Source organism: Lichenostomus cassidix, unplaced genomic scaffold, assembly GCF_008360975.1.
Source record: "Lichenostomus cassidix isolate B80296 unplaced genomic scaffold, HeHo_3.0 HiC_scaffold_34, whole genome shotgun sequence".
In the NCBI taxonomy this organism is placed as follows: Eukaryota; Metazoa; Chordata; class Aves; order Passeriformes; family Meliphagidae; genus Lichenostomus; species Lichenostomus cassidix.
In genome coordinates this window covers 1117731-1140541 of record NW_028147431.1, presented here as the reverse complement: position 1 = coordinate 1140541, position 22811 = coordinate 1117731, and the positions used below count along the sequence as shown (strand labels likewise).

General features: G+C 47.7%; 1 protein-coding gene across 2 annotated transcripts; it reads right to left on the bottom strand.

Annotated features, from left to right (window-relative positions):
• Nucleotides 1–9168: 9168 nt before the first annotated feature.
• On the bottom strand, nucleotides 9169–19280 carry LOC146423097 (claudin-15-like). Of its 2 annotated transcripts, XM_085045134.1 has the most exons (6): nucleotides 19224–19280; nucleotides 18465–18880; nucleotides 12611–12742; nucleotides 12226–12307; nucleotides 10630–10722; nucleotides 9169–9303 (listed from the first exon to the last, which is right to left on the bottom strand). In XM_085045134.1, the coding sequence occupies exons 2-6, from the start codon at nucleotides 18700–18702 to the stop codon at nucleotides 9219–9221; spliced, it is 630 nt and encodes a 209-aa protein (XP_084901260.1). In that variant the 5' UTR covers nucleotides 18703–18880; nucleotides 19224–19280; the 3' UTR covers nucleotides 9169–9218. The 2 variants fall into 2 exon arrangements, with proteins under 2 accessions (XP_084901260.1, XP_084901259.1); XM_085045133.1 differs by lacking the exon at nucleotides 19224–19280 and having other exon boundaries at nucleotides 18465–19059.
• Nucleotides 19281–22811: the final 3531 nt, after the last annotated feature.

Genomic DNA, 22811 nt, shown 5'->3' with positions numbered 1-22811 from the left:
TGGGGCTGGGGGGAAAAAATGGGAAAAAATAGGAAAAAATGGGGAAAAAATAGGGAAAAAATGGGGGAAAAATGGGGAAAAAAGGGAAAAAATGGGAAAAAAAATTTTAAAAGGGAAAAATAGGAAAAAATGGGAAAAAATGGGAAAAATGGGGGAAAATGGGAGAAAAAAGGGAAATAAAATGGGAAATAACATGGGAAATAAAATGGGAAATAACATGGGAAAAATGGGGAGGAAATGGGAGAAAAAAGGGAAATAAAATGGGAAATAACATGGGAAATAACATGGGAAAAATGGGGAAAATGGGAAATAAAATGGGAAAAAACATGGGAAAAATGGGGGGAAAATAAGGGAAAAAAATGGGAAATAACATGGGGAAAATGGGGGAAAAAAAGGGAAATAAAATGGGAAATAACATGGGAAAAATGGGGGAAAATGGGAAATAAAATGGGAAATAAAATGGGAAAAATGGGAAGGAAAATGGGAGAAAAAAGGGAAATAAAATGGGAAATAACATGGGAAAAATGGGGAAAAAAAGGGAAAAGAAAGGGAAATAACATGGGAAAAATGGGGAGGAAAATGGGAGAAAAAAGGGAAATAACATGGGAAATAACATGGGAAAAATGGGGGAAAATGGGAAATAAAATGGGAAAAATGGGAGAAAAAAGGGAAATAAAATGGGAAATAACTTGTGAAAAATGGGAAAAATGGGAAAAAAACATGGGAAAAATAAGGAGGAAAATGGGAGAAAAAAGGGAAATAAAATGGGAAATAACATGGGAAATAAAATGGGAAATAACATGGGAAAATGGGGAAAATGGGAAATAAAATGGGAAATAACATGGGAAAAATGGGGAAAAATGGGAGAAAAAAGGGAAATAAAATGGGAAATAACATGGGGAAAAAAATGGGAAAAAAATGGGAAAAAAAGGGGGAAAAAGGGGAAAAAAAGAGGAAAATTGGAAATAAAATGGGAAATAACATGGGAAAAATGGGGGGAAATGGGAAATAAAATGGGAAATAAATGGGAAAATGGGGGAAAATGGGAAATAACATGGGAAATGGAAATGAAATATGGAAAATGGGGGAAAATTGGAAATAAATGGGAAAAAATATGGGGAAAATTGGGAGAAAAAGGGAAAAAAAAGGGAAATAACATGGGGAAAATGGGGGAAAATGGGAAATAAATGGGAAATAACATGGGAAAAATGGGGGGAAATGGGAAATAAAATGGGAAATAACATGGGAAAAAACATGGGAAATAACATGGGAAAAATGGGGAAAAATGGGGGAAAAATGGGAAATAACATGGGAAAAATGGGAAATAAAATGGGAAATAACATGGGAAATAACATGGGGGAAATGGGGGAAAAAAGGGGAAATAAAATGGGAAATAAAATGGGAAATAACATGGGAAAAATGGGGGGGAAAATGGGAGAAAAAATGGGAAATAAAATGGGAAATAACATGGGAAAAAAGGGGGAAAATGGGAAATAAAATGGGAAAAAGGGAGGAAAAATAAGGGGAAAAAAGGGGAAAATGGGAGAAAAATAAGGGGAAAAATAAGGGGAAAATGGGAAAAAGGGGGAAAACGGAGGAAAAATGGGGAAAAATAAGGGGAAAATAATGGGAAAAATGGAGAAAATGGGGGAAAAATGGGAAAAAGGGGAGGGAAAATAAGGGGAAAAATGGGGGAAAAGAAGGGGAAAAATGGGGAAAAAGTGGGAAAAAATGAGAAAAAAGGGAGGGAAAATACGGAGAAAAATGGGGAAAAAGGGAGAAAAACATGGGAAAAAACATGGGAAAAAAAGGCGAAAAAATAAGGGGGAAAATGGGAAAAATGGGAGAAAAATTAAGGAGAAAAATGGGGGGAAAATGGGAAAGAAGGGAGGAAAAATAAGGGGAAAATGGGGAAAAAACATCAGAAAAAAGGAGGGAAAAAGGGGGGAAAATAAGGGGGGAAAAAACAGGGAAAATGGGGAAAAACATGGGGAAAAGGGAGGAAAATAAGGGAAAAATGGGAAAAAAGGGAGAAAAATAAGTGGAAAATGGGAGAAAAAATAAGGGGAGAAATGGGGAAAATGGGAGAAAAAATGGGGAAAAAACATGAGAAAAGAGGAGGAAAAATAAGGGAAAAATGGGGGGAAAATGGGAAAAAATGGAGGGAAAATAAGGGGGAAAATGGGGGAAAAATGGGAAAAAACATGAGAAAAAAGAGAAAAGATGGGAAAAAACATGGGAAAACAGGGAGGAAAAATAAGGGGGAAAAATGGGAAAAAACATGGGAAAAATAAGGGGAAATAAGGGGAAAAATGAGAGAAAACATGGGGAAAAATATGGGGGAAAATAAGGGAAAAATACGGGGAAAAATAAGGGGGAAAATGGGAAAAATGGGAGAAAAAATGGAAAAAATGGGTGGAAAAATAAGGGGAAAAATAAGGGGGAAAAATGGGAGAAAAAATGGGAAAAATGGGGAAAAAAGGGAGAAAAATAAGGGGAAAAAACAGGAGGAAAATAAGGGGGAAATAAGGGGAAAAATAAGGGGAAAATGGGAAAAATGGGGGGAAATGGGAAAAAGGAGGGAAATCGTGGGGAAAATGGGAAAAATGGGAAAAAACATGAGAAAATGGAGAAAAATAAGGGGGAAAATGGGAAAAATAAAGGGAAAATGGGAAAAACCATGGGAAAAATTGGAAATAACATGGGGAAAAATAAGGAGAAAAAAGGGGGAAAATAAGGGGAAAAACAAAGGGAAAAATGGGGGGAAAATGGGGGAAAAATGGGAGGAAAAGGGGAAAAATAAGGGAAAAATGGGGAAAAATGAGAGGAAAAAAGGGAGGAAAAATAGGGGAAAAAAGGAGGGGAAATGGAAAAACATGAGAAAAAACGGGGGAAAATAAGGGGGAAAATGGGGGAAAAATAGGAAAAAACATGGGAAAAAAGGGAGGAAAAATAAGGGGAAAAATGGGGGAAAAATGGGAAAAAAGGGAGGGAAAATAAGGGGGGAAAATGGGAAATAACATGGGAAATAACATGGGAAGAAATAAGGGGAAAAACGGGAAAAAATGGGGGGAAAATGGGAAAAAAATGAGAAAAAAGGGAGGGAAAATAAGGGGAAAAATAAGGGGAAAATGGGAAAATGGGGAAAAATGGGGAGAAAATAGGGAAAAATTAGGGAAAAAATGGGGGAAAATAGGGAATTAGGGGAATGGGGGAAATAATGGGGAAAATGGGGAAAAAATGGGGAAAATGGGGAAAAAATAGGGGAAAATGGGAGAAAAATAAGGGGAAAAATGGGGAAAAAATAGGGGAAAAATGGGGAAAAATGGGGAAAAATGGGGGAAAATTGGGAAAAACGGAGAAAAAGGGAGGAAAAATAAGGGGAAATGGGAAAAATTGGGGAAAAATAAGGGGAAAGATAAGGGGAAAAATGGGGGGGGAATGGGGGAAAATAGGGGAAGAAAGGGAGGAAAAATAAGGGAAAAAATGGGGGAAAATGGGAGGAAAAATAAGGGAAAAATAGGAAAAATGGGGGAAAAAATGGGGAAAAAAGGGAGGAAAAAGAAGGGAAAAAGTGGGGCGAAAATGGGGAAAAATGGGAGGAAAAATAAGGGGAAAAATGGGAAAAAACATGGGAAAAAGGGAAGAAAAATAAGGGGAAAATAAGGGGAAAAATAAGGGGAAAAATAAGAGGAAAAATAAGGGGAAAAATGGGAAAAATGGGAAAAAATGGGAAAAAACATGAGAAAAAACGGAGGAAAGATAAGGGAAAAAATGGGGGGAAAATGGGAGAAATGGGGAGAAAAAGGGAGGGAAAAAAGGGGAAAAAGAGGAAAAAGGGAAAAAGGGAAAAAGGGAAAAAGGAAAAAGGGAAAAAGGGAAAAAGGGGAAAAAAGGGGGGAAAGAGGAAAAAGGGAAAAAGGAGAAAAATAGAAAAAAAGGGAAAAAGGGAAAAAAGGAAAAAAGGAAATGTCCATTAGCTCCCAGTAACTCCCAGTAACTCCCAGTAACCCTCCAGTGCCTCCCAGTCCCTCCCAGTGCTCCCAGTTTGTCCCTCCCAGTCTCTCCCAATCCCTCCCAGTCCCCCCCCAGTATCTCCCAGTGCTCCCAGTCCCTCCCAGTCTGTCCCTCCCACTGCTCCCAGTGCTCCCAGTTTACCACTCCCACTGCTCCCAGTAATCCTGCAGTGCCTCCCAGTGCTCCCAGTTTGTCACTCCCAGTAACTCCCAGTGCTCCCAGTCCCTCCCAGTATCCCCAGTTTGTCCCTCCCAGTCCTTCCCAGTTCTCCCAGTATCCCCAATTTCTGACTCCCGTTGCTCCCAGTATCCCCAGTTTGTCCCTCCCAGTCCCTCCCAGTACCCCCTAGTGCTCTCCCAGTGCTCCCAGTAACTCTGAGGAACGCCCCAGTGCTCCCAGTATCCCCAGTTTCCAACTCCCAGTGCTCCCAGTTACCCCAGTTTGTCCCTCCCAGTCCATCCCAGTTCCCTCCCAGTCCCTCCCAGTCCATCCCAATTCCCTCCCAGTCCCTCCCAGTCCATCCCAGTCCATCCCAGTCCATCCCAGTCCATCCCAATTCCCTCCCAGTTCCCTCCCAGTCCATCCCAGTCCCTCCAGTCCATCCCAGTGCCTCCCAGTCCCCCCAGTTCCCTCCCAGTCCATCCCAGTCCCTCCCAGTCCATTCCCAGTCCCTCCCAATTCCCTCCCAGTCCATCCCAGTCCATCCCAGTCCATTCCCAGTCCATCCCAGTCCCTCCCAGTCCATCCCAGTTTCTCTCACGTTTCTCTCTCGCTGCCGCCGCCGCTCCAGCTCTGCCTGCTCAGCGCTGATTGGCTGCGCGGCGGAAGGGGCGTGGCTAACACCGGAACCACCGAGAGCACGGGGAGCGGGGCGGCAGCGCCCCCTGGCGGATGGGAGGACCCGGCGCCGCCGTTCCGCCAGTACGGACCAGTTTGAACCAGTTTGGACCAGTACAGGCCAGTTTGAACTGGTTTAGAGCAGTTTGGGCCAGTTTGGGTGAGTCAGACCAGTTTGGACCAGTATGGGCCAGTTTGAACCAGTAGAGACCAGTACAGACCAGTTTGAACCCAGTTCAGACCAGTTCGGACCAGTTCAGACCACTATGGACCAATTCAGACCAGTTTGGACCAGTATGGGCCAGTTTGAACCCAGTTCAGACCAGTTTGGACCAGTTCAGACCAGTTTGGACCAGTAAGGACCAGTTTGGACCAGTTCAGACCAGTTTGAACCAGTTTGGACCAGTTTGGACCAGTATGGACCAGTTCAGACCAGTTTGGGTCATCTCAGACCAGTATGGACCAGTTCCGACCAGTATGGACCAGTTTGGACCAGTTTGGACCAGTTCAGACCAGTTTGGGTCATCTCAGACCAGTACGGGCCAGTTCTAACCAGTTTGGACCAGTTTGGACCAGTTTAGACCAGTTCAGACCAGTTTGGACCAGTTCAGACCAGTACAGACCAGTACAGGACAGTTCAGACCAGTTTGGACCAGTATGGACCAGTACAGACCAGTTTGAATTGCTTCGGACCAGTTTGACCAGTTTGGACCAGTTTAGACCAGTTCAGACCAGTATGGACCAGTTCGGACCAGTTCAGACCATCAGGCAGTGCTGCCCATCCCCAGCACAGACTGGTTTTTACTGGTTTTTACTGGTTTTTATTGGAACTTTACTGGTTTTTACTGGTTTTCACTGGGTTTTACTGGTTTTTACTGGTTTTTACTGATTTTTACTGGTTTATATTGTTTTTTATTGGAACTTTACTGGTTTTTACTGGTTTTTACTGGTTTTCATTGGAACTTCACTGGTTTTTACTGGTTTTTACTGGAACTTTACTGGTTTTTACTGGAACTTCACTGGTTTTTACTGGTTTTTACTGGTTTTATTGAACTTTACTGGTTTTTACTGGTTTTTATTGTTTTTTATTAAACATTCGTTGGTTTTTATTGGATCTTTACTGGTTTTTATTGGATCTTTACTGGTTTTTACTGGTTTTTACTGGACCTTTACTGGTTTTTACTGGTTTTTACTGGACCTTTACTGGTTTTTATTGGACCTTTACTGGTTTTTACTGGACCTTTACTGGTTTTTACTGGTTTTTACTGGACCTTTACTGGTTTTTATTGGACCTTTACTGGTTTTTACTGGACCTTTACTGGTTTTTATTGGACCTTTACTGGTTTTTACTGGACCTTTACTGGTTTTTACTGGTTTTTATTGGATCTTTACTGGTTTTTACTGGTTTTTACTGGTTTTTATTGGATCTTTACTGGTTTTTACTGGTTTTTATTGGATCTTTACTGGTTTTTATTGGTTTTTATTGGATCTTTACTGGTTTTTATTGGATCTTTACTGGTTTTTACTGGTTTTTATTGAATCTTTACTGGTTTTTATTGAACATTTACTGGTTTTTATTGAACATTTACTGGTTTTTATTGAACACTTATTGGTTTTTATTGAACATTTATTGGTTTTTATTGAACATTTATTGGTTTTTATTGAACATTTATTGAACATTTATTGAACATTTATTGGTTTTTATTGAATTTTTATTGAATATTTACTGGGAGCCCCAAAACCCCCGAGGTGGGGGAGGGGGGGCTGAGGGGATTTTGGGGAATTTTGGGAAAATTTGGGAATTTGGGGAGAATTTGAGGGATTTGGGGGAATTTTGGGGTTTTGGGGAATTTGGGGAATTTTGGGAATTTGAATTTGGGAATTTAGGAATTTCGGGAATTTTGGGGGAATTTTGGGAATTTTTGAGGATTTGGGAATTTTGGGAATTTGGGGAATTTGGGAATTTGGGAAGTTTAAATTTGGGATTTGGGGGAATTTGGGGACATTGGGGAATTTTTGGGATTTGGGGGATTTGGAGATTTTGGGGATTTTAAAATTTTGGGGAATTTGGGGAATTTTGGGAAGTTTGGGGAAATTTTGGGATTTTGGGGAATTTGGGGAATTTGGGGGAATTTTTGGGAATTTTTTTGGAATTTTGGGAATTTTGGGGAATTTTGGGAATTTTGGGGAATTTTTGGGAATTTTGGGAATTTTTTGGGAATTTTGGGGAATTTTTTGGGAATTTGGGGAATTTTTTGGGGAATTTCGGGAATTTTGGGGGAATTTTGGGAATTTTTGGGGAAATTTTTTGGGAATTTGGGGAATTTTTGGGGAATTTTGGGAATTTTTGGGGAATTTGGGGAATTTTTTGGGAAATTTGGGAATTTTTTTTGGAATTTGGGAATTTTTGGGGCGAATTTTGGGGGAATTTTGGGGGTTTTTTGGAATTATTTTGGGAATTTTTTGGGAATTTTTTGCGGGATTATTTTGGGAATTTTGGGAATTTTTTTGGGAATTTTTTGGGGAATTTTGGGAATTTTTTGGGAATTTGGGGAATTTTGGGAATTTGAAAATTTGGGGAATTTAGATTTGGGAATTGGGGAACATTTGGGGAATTTTGGGATTTGGGAGGAATTTGGGGGATTTTGGGGGAATTGGGAGGATTTTTGGGGGTCCCGGGAGGGGAATTTGGGATATTTAGGGGAAAATTTTGGGGGAATATTTTGGGAATATTTCAGGAATATTTTGGGGAATATTTCGTGAATATTTGGGGGATTTTCTGGGAATATTTCAGGAATTTTTCAGGACATTTTCGGGAACATTTCGGGAACATTTCAGGCTGGTTTTGGGCAAATTTCGGGAATTTTAAGGGAATATTTCGGGAATTTTTCAGGAATTTTTCAGGAATATTTCGGGGGAATTTTTTGGGAATATTTTGGGAATTTTTCAGGAATATTTCAGGCTATTTTTGGGAATATTTCAGGAATTTTTCAGGAATATTTCAGGAATATTTCGGGGGCATTTTGGGGGAATTTTTGGGGAATATTTTGGGAATATTTCAGGAATTTTTCGGGAATATTTCAGGAATATTTCTGGAATATTTGGGGAATATTTCTGGAATATTTTGGGAATTTTTTGGGAATATTTTGGGAATATTTCAGGAATATTTCGGGGAATATTTTGAGAATATTTTGGGGATTTTCTGGGAATATTTCGGGAACTTTTCAGGAATTTTTCAGGATATTTTCGGGAACATTTTGGGAACATTTCAGGCTGGTTTTGGGCAAATTTCGGGAATTTTTCAGGAATATTTTGGGGGAATATTTCGGGAACATTTCGGGAATATTTCGGGAATTTTTGGGAATATTTTCAGATTATTTCGGGAATATTTCAGGAAACATTTCAGGAATATTTCGGGAATATTTTGGGAATATTTTGGGGATTTTTCAGGAATATTTCAGGAATATTTCAGGGGAATTTTTTGGGAATATTTCGGGAATTTTTCAGGAATATTTCAGGCTATTTTTGGGTCAATTTCGGGAATTTTTCAGTTTTAATATTTTGGGGATTTACTGCGAATCTTTCAGGAACCTTTCGGGAATCTTTCGTGAATATTTTGGGAATATTTCGGGAACATTTTGGGAATTTTTCAGGAATATTTTGGGAATTTTTCAGGAATGTTTCAGGATTATTTCGGGAATTTTTGGGGAATATTTTGGGGAATATTTCGGGGGAATATTTCAGGAATATTTCAGGACATTTTGGGGCATATTTCGGGATTTTTTTAGGAATATTTCCTGAATTTTTGGGGAATATTTGGGGAATATTTTGGGTATTTTTCAGGAATATTTGGGGAATATTTCAGGAATATTTCAGGACATTTTTGGGAATTTTTCAGGAATGTTTCAGGAATATTTTGGGAATTTTTCGGGAATATTTTGGGAATATTTCAGGAATATTTCGGGAATATTTCAGGACATTTTGGGGCACATTTCGGGATTTTTTTAGGAATATTTCCTGAATTTTTGGAGAATATTTGGGGAATATTTCGGGAATATTTCAGGAATATTTCAGGACATTTTCGGGAATATTTTGGGAATATTTCGGGAATTTTTCAGGACATTTTTGGGAATATTTCAGGAATATTTCGGGAATATTTCAGGAATATTTCAGGAATTTTTCGGGAATATTTCGGGAATATTTCGGGAATTTTTCAGGAATATTTCGGGAATATTTCAGGAATATTTCAGGACATTTTTGGGAATATTTCGGGAATATTTCGGGAATTTTCAGGAACATTTCAGGCTGTTTTTGGGTACATTTCGGGCAATTTTCGGCCGTTTTCAGCTCTCTCTCTCTCTCTCTCACACATACTCATTCCTGCCATACTTGTCTCCCAGCGCGGGGGGAGGGGCAGCGGCGGTGGGCGGAGCCAGCGGTGGGCGTGGCCTGCGGGGTGGGGGAGGGGCGGTCAGGGTGGGGGAGGGGCGGTCAGGCCACGCCCACAACCCCGGACCGGAAAGGGAGAGGGGCGAGAGGGGAGGAGCCTAGAATGAGGGTGGGGGAGGGGCCGAGGGTGGGGGAGGGGCAAGGGGGAGAGGTGGGGGAGGGGCTTGGGGGGCTCAGGGTGGGGGAGGGGATTCCGAGAGGTGGGAGGGGCTGGAGGGTGGGGGAGGGGCATCAGGGTGGGGGAGGGGCAGGAGGGCGACGTGGGGGAGAGGCCGGGAGGAGGGCTTGCAGTGGGGAGGGGCATCTGAGTGGGGAGGGGCGTTCGGGAGGGTGTTGGGGGTGGGGAGGCTTGGAGAGGGGGTGGGGGAGGGGCTCAGCTCCCGGGGTGGGGAGGGGCGGTCGCCGGGTGTGGGGAGGGGCTGGGGTAGGGGAGGGATCCAGGTGTGGGAGGGGAGGGGCGAGAGGAGAGGTGGGGGAGGGGCCCAGGTTCTGGGGGGTGGGGGAGGGGTTTTCAGAGGGTGGGGGAGGGGCTGGGCAATGAGCTGGGGTCCCAGGGTGGGGGGAGGCACCTGAGCGGGGAGGGGCTTAAAGAGGGGGAGGGGCTCAGGACGAGGGTGGGGAGGGGCGGTTTGGTGGGTGGGGGGGCTGTAAGGAGGGGTCCAGGCTGGGAGCGGCTGGGGTGGGGGAGGGGCGGGAGGGAGCGTGGCCTCAGCGTGGGGGAGGGGCTTGAGAGGGGGTGGGGGAGGGGCCCGGGTTGGGGGAGGGGCGTGAGGTGTCTGAGGTGGGGGAGGGGCATAAGGGTGGGGGCGGGGTGGGGGGGGAGGGGCCTGAGGTGGGGGAGGGGCTTGAGGGTGGGGAGGGGCCCGGGAATTTAGGGAGGGCTCTGAGGTGGGGGAGGGGCAGTCAGGGAAGGTGGGGGAGGGGCAGCTGGACGGACGTTTGCGTGGGGAGGGGCTTGGGGGAGGGGCTTCGAGGTGGGGGAGGGGCTCAGGGTGGGGGAGGGGCCCAGGAATTTAGGGAGGTGTCTGAAGTGGGGGGGGCTAGAGAGTGGGGGGGCTAGAGAGGGAGGGGCTGAGGAGGAGGGGGAGGGGCTCGGGGTGGGGGAGGGGTTTGGGAAGTGGGAGGGGCTGAGGGGGGGGAGGGCAAGAGGGAGAGGTGGGGGAGGGGCGCCTGGAAGGGCGTTTGAGTGGGAGGGGCTCCGGGCTGGGGGAGGGGCTCAGGTTGGGACCCCAGGGTGGGGGAGGGGTCTGGTTCGGGGTGGGGGAGGGGCAGTCGGGAGGGGTGGGGGAGGGGTCTGGTTCGGGGTGGGGGAGGGGCAGTCCTCACCCTCCTCGGGCCAGCCAGAGCAGCGCCCCTCCCCCCGCCGCCTGCAGCGCCCCTCCCCCCCCGGCCTGCGGCACGCTGGGGCCAGGCTCGAACCTGGGGGGAGGGGCGGGAGAGGGGGGGAGGGGTTAGACCGAAATTCACCCCAAAATCACCCCAAATTATCCCAAAATTATCCCAAAATTCACACGAAAATCAACCAAAAATCACCCAAAAATCACCCCAAAATTATCCCAAAATTATCCCAAAATCACCCCAAAATCACCCAAAATTATCCCAAAATTATCCCAAAATTCACACGAAAATCAACCTCAAATCACCCCAAAATTATTCCAAAATGACCCCAAAATCACCCCAAAAATCACCCCAAAATTATCCCAAAATTCACCCAAAATCACCCCAAAATTTTTTAAAAATCAACCCCAAAATCAATCCTCTATCACCCCAAATTCAACCCTAAATCCCCCTAAAATCAACCCAAAATCAACCCCAAAATCACCTCAAAATCTCCCCAAAAGCAACCAAAAATCACCCCAAAATTATCCCAAAATCACCCCAAAAACCCCCTCGGAAATAAACCCCAAAATTACCCCAAATTAACCCCAAAATTATCCCAAAATGCACCCAAAAATCAACCCCAAATCAACCAAAATTACCCGAAATTAACCCAAAGAGTCACCCCAAAATTAACCCCAAATCAGCCCAAAATCACCCAAAATTAACCCCAAATTCACCCCAAAAAATCCCCCCGGAAATAAACCCCAAAATAACCCCAAAAACATCCAAAAATCACCCAAAATCATCCAAAAAATATCCCCAAAATCACCCCAAAATCATCCCAAAATCACTCCGAAGTCAACCCTAAATCAGCCCAAAATCGCCCCAAAATCACCCAAAAATCACCCAAAATCACCCAAAAATCACCCAAAAAATCACTCCAAAAGTTAAAAAAATCAACCCCAAAATCAATCCTAAATCAGCCCAAAATCAACTTAAAATCACCCCAAATCAACCCCAAAAACAACCCAAAATCAGCCCAAATCAACCTCAAAATCAACCCAAAAATCAGCCCAAAATCACCTCAAAATCAACCCCAAAATTTAAAAAATCAGCACAAAATCACTCCTAAATCAACCCCAAATCACTCCAAAATCAACCCCAAAATAAAAAAAAAGTCAACCCAAAATCATCCCAAAATCAACCCCAAAATTCCCCCCAAATCCCTTAAAATTTCCCCCAAATCCCTTCTCAAATCTCCCCTAGGCCCCCCAAAATCCCCTCCAGGAACCCCAAAATCTCCCCAAATTCCCTAAAATTCCCTAAAATTCCCCCCAAATCCCCCAAAATCCCCCCAAATTCCCCCTAAATTCACCCTAAATCCCAAATTCACCCTAAATTCCCCAAAATTCACCCTAAACTCCCCAAATTCCCCTAAATTCCCAAAATTCCCCAAATCCCAATCCCCAAAAATCCCCCAAATCCCACCCCCCCCTAAATTCCCTAACCCCCCAAATCCCCCCAAATTCCTAAATTTCCCCCAAAACTCCCCAGGGACCCCGAAAATCCCCCAAAATTCCCCAAAATTCCCCAAATTCCCACCTGATCCCGATGGTGTTTGGGTCGAGGAACTCCTGAGTTGAGCAAATTCCAAACCACAGAGCAGCGCCGATGGCTGAGAGACCTGAAAATACCCCCAAAAAATCCCAAAAAACCCCAAAATTCACCCAAAATCACCCAAAATCCCAAACCAGAGAGCAGCGCCGATGGCTGAGAGACCTGAAAATACCCAAAAAACCCCAAAATTTACCCAAAATCAGCCAAAATTCACCCAAAATCACCCAAATTTAACCAAAATCCCAAAGCAGAGAGCAGCGCCGATGGCTGAGAGACCTGAAAATACCCAAAATTATCCCAAAATTATCCCAAAATTATCCCAAAATTATCCCAAATTCCCCGAAATCCCCCAAAACCCCCCAAATCTCACCGGCCAGCAGCAGCATCGCTCCCGCCGCCGCTCGCACTGAGCTGCGCTGAGCGGAGAGAAAACCGAGCGAGAGTCCGAGAGCGCCCAGAGCAGCGCCCAGAACCGCCAGGGCGCGGCTGCCGTGCAGGTAACCTGAAATCGGGAAAATTTGGGTTAAATTAACCCGAAAATAGCCAAAAAATCCCACCCGAAATAGCCCAAAAACCTCCGAAAAAATCCCACTTAAAATAGGAAAAAAACTCCGAAAAAATCCCCTAAAATATCCCAAAAAAAACCCAAATCCCCCAGGGCGCGGCTGTCCTGCAGGTACCCTAAAAGGGGAGAAATCACCCCAAAATTATCGGGAATCAACCCAAAAATCCCGCCGGAAATAGCCCAAAAACCTCCGAAAAAATCCCCGGAAAAATGGCCCCAAAATCCCCTAAAATAGCCCAAAAAACAGGCAAAAATAACCCAAAAAATATCCCAAAAATAACAAAAAAAATCCCTAAAATAACAAAAAAAAATATCCCTAAAATAGCCCAAAATAACCCAAAAATCCCACCTGAAATAGCCCAAAAACCTCCGAAAAAATCCCAACTAAAAATAGCCCAAAATAACCCAAAAAATCCCAGAGCAGCGCCCAGAACCGCCAGGGCGCGGCTGCCGTGAAGGTAACCTGAAATCGGGAAAAATCACCCCAAAATTATCGGAAATAAACCCAAAAATCCCGCCGGAAATAGCCCAAAAAGCTCCGAAAAAATCCCAATTAAAATATCCCAAAATAACCCAAAAATAGCCCAAAATAACCCAAAAAATCCCAGAGCAGCGCCCAGAACCGCCAGGGCGCGGCTGCCGTGAAGGTAACCTGAAATCGGGAAAATTTGGGTTAAATTAACCCGAAAATAGCCAAAAAATCCCGCCCGAAATAGCCCAAAAACCTCCGAAAAAATCCCCACAAAAATGGCCAAAATGGCCCAAAAATAGCCCAAAATAACCCAAAAAATCCCAGAGCAGCGCCCAGAACCGCCAGGGCGCGGCTGCCATGCAGGTAACCTGAAATCGGGAAAATTTGGGTTAAATTAACCCGAAAATAGCCAAAAAATCCCACCTGAAATAGCCCAAAAACCTCCGAAAAAATCCCCACAAAAATGGCCAAAATGGCCCAAAAATCTCCCTAAAATAGCTAAAAATGACCCAAAAAATCTCCCTAAAATAGCCCAAAATAACCCAAAAATATCCCTAAAGTAACAACAAAAAATCCCTAAAATAGCCCAAAATAACCCAAAAAATATCCCCAAAATAACAAAAAAAATCCCTAAAATAGCCCAAAATAACCCAAAAATCCCCTAAAATATCCCAAAGCAGCGCTCAGAACCGCCGGGGCGCGGCTGCAGTGAAGGTAACCTGAAATCGGGAAAAAATAACCCAAAATTATCGGAAATCAACCCAAAAATCAGCTCCGAAATAGCCCAAAAACCTCCGAAAAAATCCCCGGAAAAATGGCCCCAAAATCCCCTAAAATAGCCCAAAAAACAGGCAAAAATAACCCCAAAAATATCCCTAAAATAACAAAAAAAATATCCCAAAAATAGCCCAAAATTAGCCCAAATATATCCCTGAAATTGGGAAAAATAACCCCAAAAAATCGGAAATAAACCCAAAAATCAGCCCCGAAATAGCAAAAAAACCTCCGGAAAAATCCCATTTAAAATAGCCAAAAAATCCCCTAAAATAGCCCAAAAAACAGGCAAAAATAACCCAAAAAATATCCCAAAAATAACCAAAAAAATCCCTAAAATAACCCAAAAAAAAATCCCTAAAATAGCCCAAAATAACCCAAAAATCCCACCTGAAACAGCCCAAAAACCTCCGAAAAAATCCCACTGAAAATAGCCCAAAATAACCCAAAAATATCCCTAAAATAACAAAAAAAAAATCCCTAAAATAGTCCAAAATAACCCAAAAAATCCCAGAGCAGCGCCCAGAACCGCCAGGGCGCGGCTGCCGTGCAGGTATCCTGAAATTGGAAAAAATCAACCCAAAATTATCGGAAATCAACCCAAAAATCCCGCCGGAAATAGCCCAAAAACCTCCGAAAAAATCCCCACAAAAATGGCCCAAAAATCCCCTAAAATAGCCCAAAAAACAGGCAAAAATAACCCAAAAAATATCCCAAAAATAGCCCAAAAATATCCCTAAAATAGCCCAAAATAACCCAAAAATATCCCTGAAATTGGGAAAAAAATAACCCAAAATAATCGGAAATAAACCCAAAAATCAGCCCCGAAATAGCAAAAAAACCTCCGAAAAAATCCCACTTAAAATAGCAAAAAAATTCAGAAAAAATCCCCTAAAATAACCCAAAATATCCCAAAATCCCCCAGGGCGCAGCTGCCCTGAAGGTATCCTGCAATTGGGAAAAAAATAACCCAAAATTATCGGAAATCAACCCCAAAATCCCACCTGAAATAGCAAAAAAAACTCGCAAAAAATCCCACTTAAAATAGCCAAAAAATCTCCCTAAAATAGCCCAAAATAACCCAAAAAATCCCCCAAACTAGCCAAAAATATATCAAAATATCCCAGGGTGTGGCTGCCCTGCAGGTAGCCTGAAATCGGGAAAATTTGGGTTAAATTAACCCGAAAATAGCCAAAAAATCCCACCTGAAATAGCCCAAAAACCTCCGGAAAAATCCCATTTAAAATAGCCAAAAAATCCCCTAAAATATCCCAAAATGACCCAAAAAATATCCCTAAAATAGCCAAAAATAACCCAAAAAATATCCCTAAAATAGCCCAAAATAACCAAACAAATCCCTAAAATAGCCCAAAATAACCCAAAAATTCCCCCAAAATAGCCCAAAATAACCAAAAAATGTCCCTAAAATAGCCCAAAATAATAAAAAAATCCCCTAAAATAACCCAAAATAACCCCAAAATCTCCTAAAATAACCCAAAAATGTCCCTGAAATAGCCAAAAATAACCCCAAAAAATCCCTAAAATAGCCCAAAATAACCCAAAAATATCCCTAAAATATCCCAAAATATATCAAAATATCCCTAACATAACCCAAAATACCCTAAAATAGCCCAAAATAACCTAAAAATACCCAAAAATAGCCCAAAATAACCCAAAAATCCTCCAAAATAGCCCAAAATAACCCCAAAAATCCCCTAAAATAGCCCAAAATAACCCAAAAATATCCCAAAAATAGCCCAAAATAACCCAAAAATCCCTCAAAATAGCCCAAAATATATCAAAATATATCAAAATCCTAAAAGGGGGAAAATAACCCAAAATCGCCCCAAAAATATCCCAAAATAACACCTAAAATAGCCCAAAAAAACTCCGAAAAAATCTCCCCAAAATTGCCCAAAAAAATCTCCCCAAAATTGTCCAAATTTGATTTTAGAAAATTTTTTAAAATTCCCCCCAAAATATCCCAAAATAGCCCAAAAATGCCAAAAAAATCTCCCCAAAATTGCCCAAATTTTTTTTTTTAAAAATCAAAAAAATTCCCAAAATATCCCAAAAAAACTCCGAAAAAAATTCTCCAAAATAACCAAATTTTGTTTTAAAAATAAAAAAAATTCCCAAAAAATATCCCAAAATATCAAAAAAAACTCGGAAAAAAAATTTCTCCAAAATAACCAAATTTTGTTTTTAAAAAAATATTTTAAAAATCCCAAAAAATTATCCCAAAATAACCCAAAAAACTCCGAAAAAATCTCCCCAAAATTGCCCAAATTTGTTTTTAGAAAATGTTTTAAAATTCCCCCAAAAATATCCCAAAACAACCCAAAAAACTCCGAAAAAATCTCCCCAAATTAGCCCAAATTTTGTTTTTAAAAATAAAAAAAAATTCCCCAAAATATCCCAAAATGACCAAAAATACCCAAAAATAGCCCAAAGTCCCCCTAATTATCCCCCGATGTCCCCAATGTCCCCAAAGTGTCCCCAAGGTCACCCCAAGGTCACTGCCATGTCCCCAATGTCCCTATTAATGTCCCCAATGTCCCCAAGGTGTCCCCAAAGTCATCCCAAGTCACCCATTAATGTCTCCAAAGTGTCCCCAAAGTGTCCCCACTGTCCCCATTAATGTCCCCAAAGTGTCCCCAAGGTCACCCCAAGGTCACCGCCATGTCCCCATTAATGTCCCCGCTGTCCCCTCCCCCAGCTCGCCGTGTCCCTTCCTGTCCCCATCGCTGTCCCCTTAATGACATCTGCAGTGTCCCCAATGTCCCTCCCTGTCCCTTCCGCTTCCAGCGCTGGCTTTGGCACAATGTCCCCAATGTCCCCACTGTCCCCAATGTCCCCAATGTCCCCAATGTCCCCAGTGTCCCCAATGTCCCCAGTGTCCCCAAATGTCCCCAATGTCCCCAATGTCCCAAATGTCCCCAATGTCCCCAATGTCCCCAATGTCCCCAATGTCCCCATTAATGTCCCCAGTGTCCCCAATGTCCCCAATGTCCCCAATGTCCCTCGCTGTCCCCACCCCTGTCCCACCACTGATGTCCCCAATGTCCCCAATGTCCCCAATGTCTCCCCCATTGTCCCCAATGTCACCCCAGTGTCCCCTCAGTGTCCCCCAATGTCCCCAATGTCCCCAATGTCCCAATCTCCCCAATGTCACCCTAGTGTCACCCTCAATGTCCCCAATGTCCCCAATGTCCCCTGAGACAATTTCACCTGCTGTCACCCACCCCGCCAAGGTCACTCCAAGGTCACCCCAATGTCACCAACCTCCCTGATGTCACCCCGGTGTCACCACCCCCACTGTCACCCCCCTGGCACCCCAATGTCCCCAAGGTCACCTCAAGGTCATCCCAATGTCCCCAATGTCCCCTCAGTGTCCCCAATGTCTCCAGTCCCTCCAATGTCACCCTGGTGTCACCACCCCCCATGTCACCCCAATGTCACCAAAAGTCCCCCATGTCCCCAGTGTCCCTCCCGGTGTCACCCAGTGTCACCCACCCTGCCAAGGTCACCCCAAGGTCACCCTGCTGTCACACCCCCCTGGCACCTCAGTGTCACCCCAATGTCCCCAATGTCCCCAATGTCCCCAGTGTCACCCCCAAGTCCCCTCCCCCAGCTCCCCATGTCCCCACTGTCCCCTCACTGAGGTCCCCAATGTCCCCCCCAGTGTCACTCGGTGTCACCCACCCCCAAGGTCACCCCAAGGTCACCCTGGTGTCACCCGGTCCCATCGCACCCGTGTTACCCCCCTGTCCCCCAGTGTCACCCCATGTCCCCAAGTCCCCAATGTCCCCAATCCCCTCCCTGTCCCCAGTGTCCCCATGTCACCCCCATGTCCCCATGTCCCACATCCCCAATGTCCCCAATGTCCCCTCAGTGTCCCCAATGTCCCCTCCATGTCCCCAAAGTCCCCCCCAGTGTCACCCAGTGTCACCCACCCTGCCAAGGTCACCCCAAGGTCACCCTGCTGTCACAGCCCTGCTGTCACCCCCCTGCCACCCCAATGTCCCCAATGTTCCCAATATCCCAAATGACCCCAAGGTCACCCTGCTGTCACACCACCCCCAGCACCTCAGTGTCACCCCAATGTCCCCAAGGTCACCCCAAGGTCACCACCTCCTGTGTCACCCCCCTGGCACTCCAATGTCCCCAATCCCCCCACTGTCCCCAATGTCCCCAACACCCCCAATGTCCCCAACATCCCCAATGTCCCCAACATCCCCACTGTCCCCACTGCCCCCACTGTCCCCACTGTCCCCAATGTCCCCAACATCCCAAACATCCCCAATATCCTCAATGTCCCCAATGTCCCCCAATGTCCCCAACATCCCCAACGTCCCCAACCCCCCAATGTCCCCACTGTCCCCAACCCCCCAGCATCCCCATTGTCCCTACCGGGCAGGCTGACCAGTGACACCAGTGGCACGCAGGATGTCACCCCGGCGGGGTCGGTGGCACAATCGGCCCACAGGCCGCGGGTGACGGTGACAGCGGTGACAGCGCTGCTCTGGCCACCGCCCAGTCCCCAGAGGCCATCGGCCATGGCGGCCACCAGCAGTCCCCAGCCGGTCAGTGCCACCGCCAGTGCCACCAGCACGGCCGGAGGGGCACAGCGCCAGCCCGGGGGGGACATCCTGGACGCTGGGGACACTGGGGACACTGGGGACACTGGGGACACTGGGGACACTGGGCAGTGGTGCTGCTGGTCACTGGTCACTGGAACTGGTCACTGGTCCCTAGTGGTCACTGGTTGTCACTGGTTGTCACTGGTTGTCACTGGTGGCACTGGGAGCAGTGGTCACTGGTGGTCACTGGTGGTCACTGGTGGCACTGGTGGCACTGGGAGTGCTGGTCACTGGTGGTCACTGGTGGTCACTGGTGGTCACTGGTGTTGCTGGTCACTGGTCACTGGTGGCACTGGTGGCACTGGTGGCACTGGGAGTGCTGGTCACTGGTCACTGGTTGTCACTGGTGGTCACTGGTTGTCACTGGGAGCAGTGGTCACTGCTGGCACTGGTGGTCACTGGTGGTCACTGGTGGCACTGGGAGTGCTGGTGGTGCTGGCCACTGGTGGGCACTGGTGGCACTGGTGGTGCTGGCAGCTCTGGTCACTGGTGGGCACTGGTCACTGCTGGCACTGGGCACTGCTGGCACTGGGCACTGGTGTTGCTGGTCACTGGTGGCACTGGTCACTGGTGGCACAGGGACCACTGGTCAGTGGGCACTGGTGTTGCTGGTCGCTGGTCACTGGTGGCACTTGGCACTGGGAGCAGTGGTCACTGGTGGCACTTGGCACTGGGAGCACTGGTAGTGCTGGTCACTGCTGGTCACTGCTGGTCACTGCTGGCACCAGTCACTGAGGTCACCAAGAGCATGTGTGGCACTGGTGGCACTGGTTGCTCTGGTCACTGCTCACTGGTGGCACTGGTGGCACTGGGAGTGCTGGTCACTGGTGGTCACTGGGCACTGGTCACTGGTGGTGCTGTTGTCACTGGTGTCCAGCCGGGAGGCTACTTCTGTCACTGGTCACTGGTGTCACTGGTGTCACTGGTGTCACTGGTCACTGGTGTCACTGGTCACTGATGTCACTGGTCACTGACGTCACTGGTCACTGGTGTCACTGGTCACTGGTCACTGATGTCACTGGTCACTGACGTCACTGGTGTCACTGGTGTCACTGGTCACTGGTGTCACTGGTCACTGATGTCACTGGTCACTGCTGTCCAGCCGGGATGTCACTTCTGTCTGGCACTGGTCACTGGTATTTACTGGTGTTACTGGTATCTGACACTGGTCACTGGTGTCCAGCACTGGTCACTGGTCTCCAGCCAGGTGTTATTGGTGTCACTGGTGTCACTGCTGTCCAGCACTGGTGTCACTGCTGTCTGGCCGGGATGTCACTGCTGTCCAGCCCTGGTCACTGGTGTCACTGATCACTGGTATCTACTGGTGTCACTGGTGTCCAGCTGGGATGTCACTGCTGTCCAGCCCTGGTCACTGGTGTCACTGATCACTGGTGGCACTGGTCACTGGTGGCACTGGTCACTGGTGTCCAGTTGGGATGTCACTGCTGTTTGGCACTGGTCACTGGTGTCACTGATCACTGGTGGCACTGGTCACTGGTGGCACTGGTCACTGGTGTCCAGTTGGGATGTCACTGCTGTTTGGCACTGGTCACTGGTGTCACTGATCACTGGTGGCACTGGTCACTGCTGTCCAGCTGGGATGTCACTGCTGTCCAGCCCTGGTCACTGGTGTCACTGGTGTCCAGCTGGGATGTCACTGCTGTCCAGCCCTGGTCACTGGTGTCACTGCTGTCCAGCTGGGATGTCCTGGTATTCACTGCTGTCCGGCTGGGATGTCACTCTGTCCAGCTGGAATGTCACTGCTGTCTGGCACTGGTCACTGCTGTCACTGGTTTTTACTGGTTTTACTGGTCCTGGGCACTGGTCACTCTGTCCGGCCGGGATGTCACTGCTGTCTGGCACTGGTTTGTACTGGTTTTACTGGTCCTGGGCACCGGTCACTCTGTCCAGCTGGGATGTCACTCTGTCCGGCTGGGATGTCACTGCTGTCTGGCACTGGTTTGTACTGGTTTTACTGGTCCTGGGCACCGGTCACTCTGTCCGGCTGGGATGTCACTCTGTCCAGCTGGGATGTCACTGCTGTCTGTCACTGGTCACTGCTGTCACTGGTTTGTACTGGTTTTACTGGTCCTGGGCACCGGTCACTCTGTCCGGCTGGGATGTCACTCTGTCCAGCTGGGATGTCACTCTGTCCAGCACTGGTGTCACTGGTTTTTACTGGTTTTACTGGTCCTGGGCACCGGTCACTCTGTCCGGCTGGGATGTCACTCTGTCCAGCTGGGATGTCACTCTGTCCGGCACTGGTGTCACTGGTATTTACTGGTGTCACTGGTCCTGGGCACCGGTCACTCTGTCCAGCTGGGATGTCACTCTGTCCAGCTGGGATGTCACTCTGTCCGGCACTGGTGTCACTGGTGTCACTGGTCCTGGGCACTGGTCACTCTGTCCGGCTGGGATGTCACTGCTGTCTGTCACTGGTATTTACTGGTTTTACTGGTCCTGGGCACCGGTCACTCTGTCCGGCCGGGATGTCACTGCTGTCCGGCACTGGTGTCACTGGTTTTTACTGGTGTCACTGGTCCTGGGCACCGGTCACTCTGTCCGGCGGGGCGTGGCCGGGGGGTGGGTGGGGGAGGGGTGTCCCCGGGGGTTGTCCCCCCCCCGCCCCTCCCCCCTCAGGAAGGAACCAGGTGTCCGGAGCTGCCCCTCCCCCACCCTGGCCCCATCCTGTCCCCATCCTGTCCCCTTCCTGCCCCTCCCCCCCCCGGGGGTCCCTCCGCCCCTCCCCCACCCTGTCCCCATCCTGGTGACGCACATCGGGGGGGAGGGGCGGAGGGACACTCGGGGGGCTTAGGGGACACTTGGGACACTCGAGGGGCTCAGGGGACAATCGGGGACATTGGGGGACTCAGGGGACATTTGGGGACATTGGGGGTCAGGGACACTCGGGGGACACCTGGGGGGAGGGACAGAGGGACACTCGGGGGGCTTAGGGGACACGTAGGGGACATTGGGGGCCTTAGGGGACACTTGAGGGACACTTGCAGGGCTCGGGTGACAATCGGGGACATTTGGGGGCTTTGGGGACACTTAGGGGACACTCAGGGGGCTTAGGGGACACTCGGGGGACACTTGAGGGGTTCAGGGGACACTTAGGGGCCACTCGGGGGGCTCAGGGGACACTTGGGAGGCTCAGGGGACACTCTGGGGGTTCAGAGGACACTCGGGGACACTTGGGGACCTTTGGGGGCCCAGGGACACTTGGAGGGCTCAAGTGACACTTGGGGACACTCGGGGGGCTCAGGGGACACTTGAGGGGTTCAGGGGACACCTGGGGGACACTCGGGGGGCTCGGGGGACACATTTGGGGGGCTCAGGGACACACCTGGGGACACTGCTTAGCTCAGACACCTGGGGTGTTCAGACCCTTGGGGACATTTGGGGACCTTGGGGGGGCCTCAGGGACACTCGGGGGCTCTGGGGGACACTCAGGACATTTGGGTGACACCTGGGGGTTCAGGGGACACTCGGGGGACACCTGGGGAACTGGGGCGGCTCAGGGGACACTCGGGGGCTCTGGGGACAGTCAGGGACATTTGGGTGACACCTGAGGGGCTCTGGGGACACTCGGGGGTCTCAGGGGACACTTGGGGGACACTTGGGGAGCTCGTGGGACACTCTGGGGGCTCAGACCCTCGGGGGACACTTGGGGGAATCCAAGGGACACTTGGGGGGACCTTTGGGGGGTCTCAGGGGACACTTGGAGGGTTCTGGGGACACTTGGGGACACTTGGGGACACTTGGGGAGCTCAGAGGACACTCGGGGGACACTCGAGGGGCTCAGGGGACACTCGAGGACATTTGGGCGACACTTGGGGGTCTCAGGGGACACTCGGGGATCTCGGGGGACACTCGGGGGGCTCAGGTGACACACACGTGACACTCAGGTGATACTCAGGGGACACTCGGGGAGCTCTAGGGACACTCAGGGAGCTCAGGTGACAATTGGGGACACTCGGGGGGTCCCCAAACCTCGCCCATCCCCCAATCCCTCCGAATCCCCCAAACCCCTCCCCCACCCAAACCCCTCCCCCACCCTCAGCCCCTCCCCCACCCAAGCCCCGCCCCTCCCCCAGACGAGGCTCAGCCCCTCCCC